At 51.4% G+C, this 12,433-nt stretch overlaps 1 protein-coding gene across 9 annotated transcripts in view; it reads right to left on the bottom strand.

Moving 5' to 3' along the window:
* The window catches only part of NCOA1 (nuclear receptor coactivator 1), a 179,366-nt gene that overhangs the window by 57,751 nt on the left and 109,182 nt on the right, over positions 1-12,433 (bottom strand). For all 9 annotated transcript variants that reach the window (XM_055713018.1, XM_055713023.1, XM_055713024.1 and 6 more), the window contains one exon: positions 3,536-3,642. In XM_055713018.1, the coding sequence (XP_055568993.1) occupies positions 3,536-3,621 (86 nt within the window). In that variant the 5' untranslated portion in view covers positions 3,622-3,642. The remainder of the gene's footprint in view (positions 1-3,535; positions 3,643-12,433) is intronic.

Below are 12,433 nucleotides of genomic sequence, written 5' to 3'. Positions count from 1 at the left end.
ATATATAAAAGCTAACAAAATCCACCCGAGCTCACCAAAGTGAAAATCGGAATCAACAGCGAAAAGAGCAAAATAAGAAATATTCATGACACCAACCTTTCTGTCCCAGCAAGATCAGCTTTTCTTTTAGCTCATGGCCGCTGCAGAAGCCCAACGCTCTCCCATCAACTATTTGTAAATTCTGGGAGTTGAGAATATAACATTTACGTGCTATGACATGGCCATCATTGAAGCCACGCTGTAACAGTCCTTTACCAAAGATGTAACAAGCATCAAAACCACCAAAATGAACCATGCACACAAGAGAGACCCATGGAGACACACCTTCCCTAAATATCTTCCTCGATATCAACCACAGGATGAAATGAGGACACCTCAAAAAGCCCAGCACGTGTCTACACCACTTGTGATGCCTTTTATCAGGCTGGGTTTCAATAAGCCACCTAATTTTTTTGTTGCAAACTCCACAGGACACCCAGCACTCTAGCTTAGAAGCACTGCCTGAAAATCCCTAACATTTACTAGACACCAAGAAGCTGGTGAGATGCCTGCAGGCATGGTGAGATGTTCCTGGCCTCCAAGAGGCCCCACTGCTCATGGAGGGGCTGAGAAAACACCGGTTACAAAAGCTGAATCCCAAAGTCTGGCTTGTCCAGAGATTCATGTCCCACCGCAGATGCTGATGTGTTGTGCTACGTGGTGAAACAAGCTCTACTAACAGCTGAAGGCCTCAAGAAGAGGTTTATTTTATCTGCTGAGAGTGCAAGCCAACCAGAGCATGAATATACCTTGGTAACTCGGCAGAGACCCTTTAGAAACCCTGTCTGTTCAAAAGGGGATGTGACACCCCCAGCCCTCCCCTCTCAGGAACTCCTCAGGTAGGCTGCACAGATGTTTCTGTATTTTTTCCTAATTCCACTTTATTACCTCAATATCCAGGTCTGACAGGTTGGCATGGTCCCTTGAGCATTTTTCTGCTGCTTAAACTTGCTCTCAGATGAAAAGACCTGACGCCTGCAGGGACGAGACTCCGTGATGAACCTCCCAAGTGCACCCTCTATCACCTTGCTTCTCCTCCCACCCGCATCTCTCCAGGAGTCGTGACTGCCCAGAGGATCGACAGGCAGGACTTGCCCTCCTTTAGCTCAGCAGAGCAGCAGAATCCCAAAAGAAAGGAAAAAATTAAGGCAAGGCTAGCTGCGGGCATGGAGGACACACCAGTCCCATGAAGTCCATCAGAACCTGCCATGGGACACACACGGTGTGATCTGGAAACTGCCCTGCAATGGCTTCGGGTGGGCCCAGGAGCCCCCACTTCCCCGGCAGGCAGCTGCCAACAGGTGCTGAGGGGTCTCAGGCAGCAAAACCAGCTTCCCAGAGGTCGGTTGGATGTCTGTCTGCTCCAGAAGTGCTGGGTCCAGCCATGGAGCTCAGCCTCTTCTTGCACAGGTGCCTGTGACGCCAGCGCTGGCACGCTCCCCAGCCACGGGCAGGCACATACTTCTCAAAGGAGCTGAGCAAGTATTTCAGTTAAGGTCAAATTAATTCCTAGCTCTCCCTGCAACCCAAAAAGCAATAGCAGAGGTGAGAGAGAAAAAAAAAAAATCCCTCTGCTGTGGGTGAGCTCATTTCATGAGAACCTTTAATGTCGCTGTTGCTGTGGCAACTTTCAAATTGTAGGAGGGAGAATTGGCCAATTTTCCTTACATAAAAGCATCATGAGAATATTACAGCAGTGGGCTGTTCTTTATGACTCCCAAGTATCATCAAAAATAATAGTTCAACCTTCCAGGTTTTAACAAAGGAGTTTTGAAGTTCACTTTGCTCTGGAGTACATTACGGAGGACTCTGGCCAGCCCAGGCTGGAGGACGAGGTCCCTCCCGGCCACGGCTGGGAGCTGGGAGCTGGTCTGAAAGAAGGAAGACGCAGCGCTGGTGAGGACTTCTTTGGATTTTGGTAATGTGCTTCAGCTCCAGGTTTGGGGTTGGATGGCCAACCCAACCAAGTATTTCAGTCAACCCTTCTAAAAACATTTGTAGGTGCTTTGTGGATGAAAAAACTCATTGTGCTTGGAGAATGCAGGAGAATCCTTCATCCAGAAGTTTCTGCTGCTCTACAATCAGTTTGTTCCTCGTCCTACATATTTTGAAAGACCCTTGGTGTTGGCAGCAGAAGGCTTTCTTGGGGGGCTATAGGGTTAGGGAACAAACCACAAGAGCTCTGCTTTCCAAAAGCAGACCAGATGAAGCAAAGCCAGGTGTGTGTGCTCATCCACCTGGAGAGCAGCTCCTTCAAGAAGAGGTGTCCAAGCCTACCTTGCTACCCATGGCTCTGCAATGGGGACTCAAAGACCAACGGCTTCATCCCACACTTGCATCAGGGGTGAGGACTGGCTCCAAGACCAGCCTGGGGACAGCAGCCAGGGCTGCAGAGTTCTGACTCAAATGACTCAGTCAGAAAGTGGAAATATTTCACATGATCACAGAAGTATTTGGTAGGAATAAGACAGCTAGAAGTGCCATCAAAATGTCTTCTGCAACTTAAAGGCGCAGCCAAGCCGTGACCCACAGAGCCTTTGTAAGGTGTGTGTGAACTCTACAGAAGGGAGATGTTGCAACCAAAACCTGCAATAAACAGAAATCCTCAACCAACCACTTAATGTCTTTCTACCGGAACGCCGCAGCCTTTACATTTATTGTCTAGAATATCCTGTATCAGCTGCAAGGGATAAAAAAAATACACCTGGGCTTTGCTCAGCACGTCACTATTCTGCGATGACAACCAAAACAGCATCCCAGGCAGCAGAGACACGGAGTCAGCCTCAGCTCTGTACATTCACCCTTACCAACAGACTACACCACGACGGAAAAAAACATGCACAGGATTCACAGGGAACCTGGAAAAGCCTGTGAAAGATCACAACTGCCTCTTATCCAGGACTTTCCAGCCTCCATCGGGCAGCATGGTAGCTGGGATGGGAAGCCTCCGTCATCCGCTAAAGGTGCTTTCTGCAGTGAGCTGAGCTTTGAAGCAGCCTGCATCAGTACACAGAAATGAAGGTAGTTCAGACAGAAATGTTTTCTGTTTTGTAATTGTATTGTGGAGTAAGAGGGTCTCCACTGGAGTTCCCAAATATTACAAACCCACGGATTTCTTGGGAATATGCTGTGAAGAGGCAGAAGGCTTGAGATGTAGACCTCGCAGAAGTATCTGCCCCAAATTTACCCCGAGAAAGCATTCCTGATGCTCTGAGTGCTCTCAGTTCATAAAATCAATACATTAACTTTGATAACGAGCCTCTAATCATCATTTGCCACCTAACAACAAGCAGAGCAGATGGGGAGCCGCATTTCCATCATGCTCCATCTTCCACCGCAGCCACCGCTAAAAGCAAAGCGAAGTTCTGGTGGGAAGTGTGAACGTTTCCGAGTGGCTGAAACCCGGCTCCATCTGCTCGAGCAGACGGGACGGAGCGACGCAGTGGGAATGGCAAAGTAGCCGTGGCAGGGGACGGATTGGGAGCGGCGCACATACCTCTGGGCTGTATCGCAGGGCGAGCCTTTCCTCTTCCGAGAGTCGGGGTTGGCAGGGTCCGTTGAGCTGTCCCCAAGGCCACTCATGTTGGTTGACCTACTTTGCACCTGGAACCAAAGACAGACAGGGTAAGGACAAGGTTTTCGCAGCAGCAGGAGGAGCGGCTCCTCCACGGCAGAGGCAGAAAACATCGGCCAAGTGACCTCTGAAGGGGTAACTAACCCAGCGCAAGTCTTCCTCACTGAATTGATGCCTCGTTTGGGAAGGAAACGGTGTGAATGGAAGACAACAGGTGATCACGTTACCCTCCTTTTGGTGTCCCCCGGTCACCATTTGGCCAGGCGAGCCCTCACCACCAGCACCACCACCCTCCACATCACAGATGAGCTCTTCCCTGTACCCCCACAGATTTTTGCTTCCTGGCCATTACAGCGTTTTAACAACTGTCTAAACACAGCCTGTTTCAATGCTTTGTTTATGTGTGTTTGATGGCTTTTGTTTTGTTTCCTTCTCCTGCAAGCCTTCTCCTTCAGCCCATCTCCTCTGCCATCTCCCCCCAGTTCCTCTGACTCATGGCTGGCAAAGGACACTCCACCCCTCGCATTGTGTCTGCGCTCTTGCACCCCCACCACCTCCTTTCCCCTCAGCACATGGCCTGGGCTTTAATTAGAGCTGCAAACTGACTCATCTCTTAACGGGATGTGACACCCTCCCACGAACCCCTTCCCCATTTCCCACTGAGGCTGCCTCCCATGCATGGTCCTCCCAGCCCCAACCTTCTCCTGGCAAAGAGCCTCCCACCACGGTCAGTCCCTGGCCAGTCCCAACACTGGGCTCCTCCAGGGTTCCAGCTCTCTCCAACACACAGACAGTTCACCATTATTTTAAGGGTGTAATTTCAACAGCTGTTGGGTAAACTCGGCCATGCCATGCCAAACAAGAGGTCTAAGCAACAAAAGAAGGTCCAGAAGTCACATTGCTTTCCTTGCTTTGCTAGAGTCATTCAGTGATTTTTCCAGTAACCACAATAATTCAACATTGAATAATGCCACCTTCCAAATTCTTCATTTAATTTTTAGAAGTGTTAATGATGATGAGAAGATACAACCCCTGAGAAATAAAGTCACGGAACCCTGGACAAAATGTTTATAGCTTAGAGGATAGAAGGACTAAGTCCTTAAACTTAATTCCCATCACTTCTTCCATAACTTTCTAAAAGCTGGAATTTTAACAAGCATTAAATTGCTGACAGAATGTGATAAAACAAACCCTAAAAGACATGTCCATAGTTCCCACAGCCCAGATTCCCCCCATGTTCTGCTCAGCTTGTACAAAAGCATGGTGGGATGCCTTCAGTGGTCTAGCATCTCCCACTTGCTACCCAGCCCGGTACAAGACTGCCACTCATCAGAAATGATCGGCGCTGGCTGATTCCATGCTCAGACAGGTGATGATTAAAGTCCCACCAGCTTTTGAATGTCCTCCTGAGTCCCACACCACATCCGCAGACAGGCCCCTGCTGACCCCAGAGCTGTGCAGAGGAATGGACACAGCTGTGACCATCTCCTCCACTGTCTGGCTGCTTGAAGACCCCAATGTTCACGTTAGAACCCAGCCAGGCAGCCGTTCCTTGGGCTGCAGCCAGAGCAGCGCGGCCAGCAGGTCAGTGAGGGGGCTCTGCCCCTCTGCTCCGCTCTGGTGAGACCCCCCTGCAGCGCTGCGTCCGGCTCTGGGGTCCCCAGCACAGGAGAGACACGGAGCTGCTGGAGCGGGGCCAGAGGAGGCCAGGGAGATGCTCAGGGGCTGGAGCAGCTCTGCTGTGGGGACAGGCTGGGAGAGCTGGGGTGGCTCAGCCTGGGGAGGAGAAGGCTGCGGGGAGACCTTAGAGCACCTGCCAGTGCCTAAAGGGGCCGGCAAGAAAGCTGGGGAGGGGCTTTGGGCAAGGGCAGGTGGCGATGGCACACGGGGGAATGGCTTTACATGAGAGAGGGGAGATGGAGATGAGAGATGAGGAAGAAATTCTTCCCTGTGAGGGCGGCGAGGCGCTGGCCCAGGCTGCCCAGAGCAGTTGTGGGTGCCCCATCCCTGGCAGGGCTCAAGGCCAGGCTGGACGGGGCTGGGGGCAGCCTGGGCTGGGGGGAGGGGTCCCTGCCTGTGGCGGGGGGTGGGACTGGATGGTCTTTAAGGTCCCTTCCCACCTAAACCATTCTGTGGTTCTATGAAAACCACCATTAGCAGCTTCATTATCTCCTATGACTGAGTGTCCAGGAGCTGTTACACATTTTGTCTCACCACCCCGTCAGTGACCCACCTCTACGCTCAGCATTGAAAACCTCTACTCCAAGACAGATGAAATATCTGCACTTCACACGGTGCTGCGGGGAAAGAACCTGTCTTTCGGCAGCACATGGGCATTTCTGCTAACACTTGCGTCACCGGTGCTAAGTCAAGTGCATTTCCTGAAATCATTTTAGCAATATTAGCACAGGTGATCAATGCCGCAGGCACGAGAGCTTGTCCACTGAAATAAGAAACCCTGAAGAGATGCCAGCAAGCTAGCCATGACCAGGGATCTGAGTTCATCCCCCGTGTTTTTGGCACGTTTGCAAGAAGGAACGATGCCAAAGCAAATACAAGGAAGAGGGAAAAAAAGCAAACGTTTGAAAAATTTAGAGATTGGAAGACTAAAAGTGCTGCATCATCTGCTCTGGGTGAGAAGGGCTTGCTGAGATTTCAGACAAGCTTCCTGGGGTTTAAACCTTGTTCTTGAAGGTTTAACTTGCTCTCACCAAAACACTGAGTCTCTGGAAGTGGCATCGCTTATAGGTCCTGATCTTTCCTATCAGCAGCTGAATTAAAAGAAAAAAACTGAGTGGGGACAAGGCAGGTACTCAGCCATCCCACCGGGATGCTCCACTGCGGGACCGCAGCTTGGCAGGAGTGACCATATGCCCTAGAGAGGTGAATTAAGGACAACATCACAGCCTCAGCTGAAATCCCAGCCTTGAGTTAAGCCCTTCATGTAACACACTCAATGCTCCTTTTTGTTGTACAAGTAGTTTACTTGATGGCAAAACGTGCCACAGCTGACAAGCCAAAAAATGTCATTTGGTCTAAAAATAACGGGGGTGAGTCAGTTTGAAAGCCCTGTTGGGTCAGCGCGGGAGCAGGGGTTGCTATCCCCTCAGAGGGCAAGGCCATGGCCATCAGTGGAAGGCAGCCCTGGCCACCGCTGCCTGCGCTGTGGCTCTTTCACGGGAAACCTGATTTCTAAACACGGGCTTCTTGTAAAAACGTTAATATTCTGCTGGCTTAGGAAAACAGAGGCAGATGAAGGACAGCAGGATGGCAATCATGGAATCATAGAATGGTTTAGGTTGGAAAGACCATTAAGTTTATCAAGCCCAACCATTAACTCAGCACTGCCAAGCCCACCACTAACCATGGCCCTGAGCACCATGTCTATAACTCCTTTAACTCCCTCCAGGGACGGTGCCTCCCCCCCTCCCTGGGCAGCCTGTCCCAGTGCTGGACACCCTTTCGGGGAAGAAATGTTTCCCAGTCTCCAACCTAAACCTGCCCTGGTGCAGCCTGAGGCCGTTCCCCCTTGTCCTGTCGCTTGTGACCTGGGAGCAGAGACCGACCCCCCTGGCTGCAGCCCCCTCCCAGGCAGCTGTAGGGAGCGATCGGGTCCCCCCGAGCCCCCTCCTCTCCAGGCTGACCCCCCAGCCCCCCCATCAGACTGGTGCCCCAGCCCCTGCCCCAGCCCCCTGCCCGGCTCTGGACACGCTCCGGCCCCCCAAGCTCTGTCTGGGAGTGAGGGGCCAGAACGGACCCCAGGGCTCGAGGGGCGGCTGCACCGGTGCCCAGCGCAGGGGGACGGTCCCTGCCCCGGCCCTGCTGGCCACGCCATCGCTGACACCAGCCAGGGTGCCGCTGGCCTCGGCCACCTGGGCTCGCTGCCGGCTCATGCCCAGCCGCTGCCGCCCAGCCCCCTCGGCCCTTTCCCGCCGGGCAGTTCCCAGCCCCCGGCCCCGGCCCGCAGCTGCCTGGGGCTGGTGTGACCCCAGCGCGGGGCCGGCACCGCCCGGGGTGACCCTCGCGCAATTGGCCTCGGCTCATCGATCCAGCCTGCCCAGACCCCCCCGCTGACCCTCCAGCAGAGCGACGCTCCCCCCAGCCTGGCATCACCCACAGGCTGCGCTCGATCCCCTTGTCCAGATCACTGATGTTAAAGAGCACCGGCCCCAGCACGGATCCCTGGGGAGCACCCCGTGTGACCGGCCACCAGTGGGAGGTGACTCCATTCCCCACCACTCGTTGGGCCTGGCCATCCAGCCAGGTTTTTTTAATGAAAACAAGCTAATTATTTCAGCTGGGGCTCGGGGTGGGGTGGGGGGAAAGCAGTTTCCAGGCTTAATACAGGGGTTCTCTGATGCAGACCTCTGCTAAACCAAATACGCCTCTGCTGTCACAAGTCACCAAAAATCTCGGTTAAAGTCCAGTAGAAATTGCTCCTGGTGTCCCCACTGGTGCTACTTGCTCACCAGGGCTCCTTGGGAGCCCTTCAGCCATGACAGGAGCAAGACCTAAGTGCTGCATCAACACAAAGAGCGTTGGCCTCTTGCCCTCCTCCCGATGCATGTGGATGAAATCTCACCCCAAAGATGCCCTGAACCTCCTGCTCTGAAGAAACTCTGTGTCACGGTGCAAACCCCAAACGTAGAGCGGTATTTTTTTCCACAATGATGGATAATTGCAACCAGCAGTTTCATGCCTGGTCTTGCACACACCTGGTGAACAAGTCCCTGGTCCTGCAGCAGTGGCATCAATGAGCAAAGCTGTGATGTGCACCGTGTTTAGCAGCAAAGCAAGCACCCGTAACACCGACTGCAGCTTCCCAGCTCCAACTAAACCAAGGCTGAACACAAGCCACTGGCCAGGCCAAAGGTTTGGAGCTTCGCAGAGGTGATTCTCCATATCCACATTGTTGTTGCTCCCCCAATCCACAGATCTGGATACAGCACCAATCCCTGACTCGTCCTGTTACCAGCACTCTGGTGCACCACTGCATCTGCTCACCAGAGATGAATTAGTCTCAAAGAGACTAATTACAAGACCAAGAAAAAAAGGAGAGGGGAAATGTGTACAAAGTACAGGAGCTGAAGTGCCCTATCCATGGCCAGGCAGATGAAACTACTTCTGATATCCAACTCCACACTCTCTCCTTTTCCATTGGTCCCACAACGTGCCATACTGGAGTGTCCACCTGGAGAATGAAGACGACGCTGCTTTTTGGGATGCTTACAAATATCCTAGCAGAGACCAGAGCCTTGACGTGGAGGATGAAGCACCAGCCAACATACATATTCCACCGCAACCTTGGGGATCATGACACAAATACCACTTCCACATCAACAAAAACAACAAAAAAGAAAAAGGATGTGAATTATTGTGGCTTAATGCTTCTGTTCTCCTAATAATGCCAACGATTTCCAAAAGCTTCCCAGAGACAGCCATCACTACCTCTAGCAGACACAAATAGCCCGAGTGATTTGAACTGACAGCGTGGAAGACAGAGCTGGCCACCCAATACTCAATTCTAACAAACTGCCTATTTCCAAAATGTATTTCCCACGTTTTGGATGAATTTGACCCCAAAAAACACTTACAAAATAACACTAACATCTATCGGAGGGAAACACAATTAGTCGGCTGTTTTTAAGAAAACAACAATGTTGGAAAAGTCCCTTATATTACAGCTATTTATCATCAAAATATAACCCATCTGTGCGTAAGCAGTCTCAATTAGAGGTAATTAAGAGCATACTTGGAGTGTCGCAAGGACACGTCTATATTGTTCCCCTCTCAAGTTCATCATCAGCTGCTCCTTTCATCGCTGGCGTCACAATAAACCTTGATTTTTAAATTTTTTTTTAAACTTCTGCAGATTACAGAAGAAACGCTGAAGCCATAATGTGGATAGAGAAGAGGCAATGAGTGAGAGAGCGAGTCACTCGCTAACCTACCGCGTGTGGTAGCTTCGGGGTGGGTTTTTTTCAAAAGAACTTCTTCTGACCTCATCCCCAACAACAAAAAAAAGGAGAGAGATGCAAAGTCCTGATTAAATGTTGGGGTTTTGGCTGCTGAAGTTGTCAAAAACAAATGTTACATCTGTTTTGTGAAACACTCCTTGGGGGAGGGGGGAGGGTGGGGGCAGAAATCCATGTATCCATATGCCATCGCTCCAGCCTGCAGACACGACTGCCTTCCAACTAAATCCTCTTTTCTTGGTACCTTACCCCAGTTTCCCTGCTTTGTTTCCTCCTGCCTCTCACCCAGCCTGCGAGCCCTTCATCTTCTTCTGCCTGCCCCTCGGGGAGATGCTGCCAGATGGACCCTCTGGCTCTGGGACATCCTATCCGACACACATTGCAAGTCTGGGAAGCGTGGACAACCGGGCTTCTCTTGGTTCCCACCACTCGTCCTGGCCTGAACATCTCCTCTCAACATCAAGCGACGCTTCCATCATTACGGCAACAACGATGCTCAAGTCAAGGTTGGATGGGACAAGCTCAAGGTCCCCAGGAGGGCTTGCAGCAACCCTACCTTGAGCCCGCATCTCCTCAGTCGTTTGGGCTGTAAGAGGAGGGAGCTGATGAATAAAGATTTACTTTCACTGGCCTTGGGGGAAAACTCGAGGTGAAGGCAGCGGGGAGATCCACCCTGCCTGATCTTGCATCCCCTCTTTAAGCAGAGCCCGTGCTGTTGGAAGGAGGGTGAATTCAGGGAGAGGGCAGCACGCTCTGATGTCCCTGTGTCCATCCAGCCCGGAGGGCCAACGTTTGCTTTCCTTCCTAGGAGATAAGCGGGATGTGCAGAAATCTTAATTATCACCAGCTCTGCAGAGGCAGCAGGCTAATAAAAGCTGTCAGCTTGGGGATGCGGTCAAGCGAAAGCCTGCCATCTCAATTCCCCGCATCTGCACCCACCTGCCAGTCCTGCGGGGCAGGGGACGGGAAGGACGTGTGAGATGCCTACACCCTGCCGGAGAGGCTTTCCACTGCCACTGGCACCGAGGAGAAAGGACCATGGCAGGTCAGGTGGCCTTGGGCAGGTGACCCCCATTCCATACCCACTCCTGCTACGCCACGAGGGAAATAAGTTTAAACGTCGCTGATGCAATGCAGGTTAAAAGCCACTGATCAAAAACTTGACTGACCCACAAGAGATTAACGTTACGAAAGATTTAACATTTTAACAGCTAAGAATGTTTCTGAAGATGAATTTCACTTCTCTGCCTCATGATTCCCATCCCCCTGGGGGCTGTGGCAGGGGGCCGGGGGACTCGTCACAGGTCGCAGAGGGAAGAAGAGGCACAAACCAACATCTTGAGGGTCCAGCCGCTCCCATGGCAGGGATGGTGGCTGCAGCCCAGTGAGCATAGCACCGGCGCCCCCGGCCAGGGGGCACACACAGGCGCTGGAGTTTGGAAATATGATGTAGGGAACAACAAGTCAGAGTTTAGTTTAATTTTTTATGAGCTGTTTACTGGGTCAGAGTCCATCAATACACTTTTTTCTTCTTTTTTACACGAGGATGGAAAACTCCTAACTGTCAAACAAGCAGCTCCCCGAGTGCTGGCAAACCCTGGGAATTAATTGATTTACTATTTACAAACTGCTCTGAACCCTCTTGGGAAGGGCACCCTGCAGTGCAAAGCCCCAGCATGCAGCGAGCACCCCGGCCACGCATCACCCCAGCCAGCAGCGGTCCACGACATGGCACCAAACCTCCCAGAAGCTCTTTCCTCTTCCAGACTGAACAAGGAGCTGGGGGCAGAGCTGAAGGCCTCTTCCCACCTTGTAGATCCTGTTTGCTCCCTGCCCCTAAGAGAACATCCCAGAGGAACAGTGAATTCCTGGCACCAAACCCACCCTGCATTCACCACTGCAGAAGGTTTTGCAGAAGATGAGGTAGGAAACATCAACCAGCTGATGTGCCCATGGGGCAGAAGAGTAGCCCTTGGCTTCACAACCACCCATGGGTGGCCACAGGGGGCCAGCCAGCACTGGGAACCAAGCCCTTCACCCACAGGTCCTACAGATCCATGTCCTCTGCAGAGCAGCCATGGGAAGGAATGAACCTCATACTAACGGGGCAGACACAGACACTAAATCCCACTTTCCAGGGCCCCACAATTCTTGTTATTTAATTCTGAGCACCAAAAACTACTCCATGCTGCACAATGAAGATGATGAGCTTTGCTCTCCAAATCCAGGCTTCTCCATCACTTTCTGTCCACAAGAAATCTTTTGTTTTGGAAAGGTAACATGGGCCGTACAACCCATAAAATTGAACCTATTCAGCCAAAGGGAATTTTGCATACAGTAACAAAAATACACGCATCCCAGTGAATTCCTTAGGGATGAAAGCACAGGCCAGCCACATGCCGGCTCTGCAAGTGCTTGCTCTCTACATGATCCCTAGAAAACACAAAAAAGAAGGGAAAGAGATATATAAATCAATGTCCTGCAGACTAAGGATCATCCTTAGAGAGGCGATGGTCCAAAGAGAAGGTGTGAATTTTAATACGCCCGTCATCTCTATCATATTTGCAACTCAAAGACCCACAGCAGTCATTCCCCTTTAGCCCGGGGATAATTCCAGCAGCCAATTTGTTTTACAAATGAATGGGAAAATATGGGAAAAGGTTTTGCCTTAGCATGATGAAAATGAATAATCCAGCTGTGGGCAATCAATATTTGATGCCTAAGGAGACCTCTGAAAATCCACAATGCCACACTGTTATTTTCCTGAGCTCTCTTTAAAACTCACCTCAGCTAAAATACAACAGACAGGAGATAACTGATGTGCTGCTTATTACACTAATTGCAA

Source organism: Falco cherrug, chromosome 6 (genome assembly GCF_023634085.1).
Source record: "Falco cherrug isolate bFalChe1 chromosome 6, bFalChe1.pri, whole genome shotgun sequence".
NCBI lineage: Eukaryota > Metazoa > Chordata > Aves > Falconiformes > Falconidae > Falco > Falco cherrug.
The sequence above is the reverse complement of the archived record's forward strand: the minus strand, read 5'-3'. Positions and strand labels throughout refer to the sequence as shown.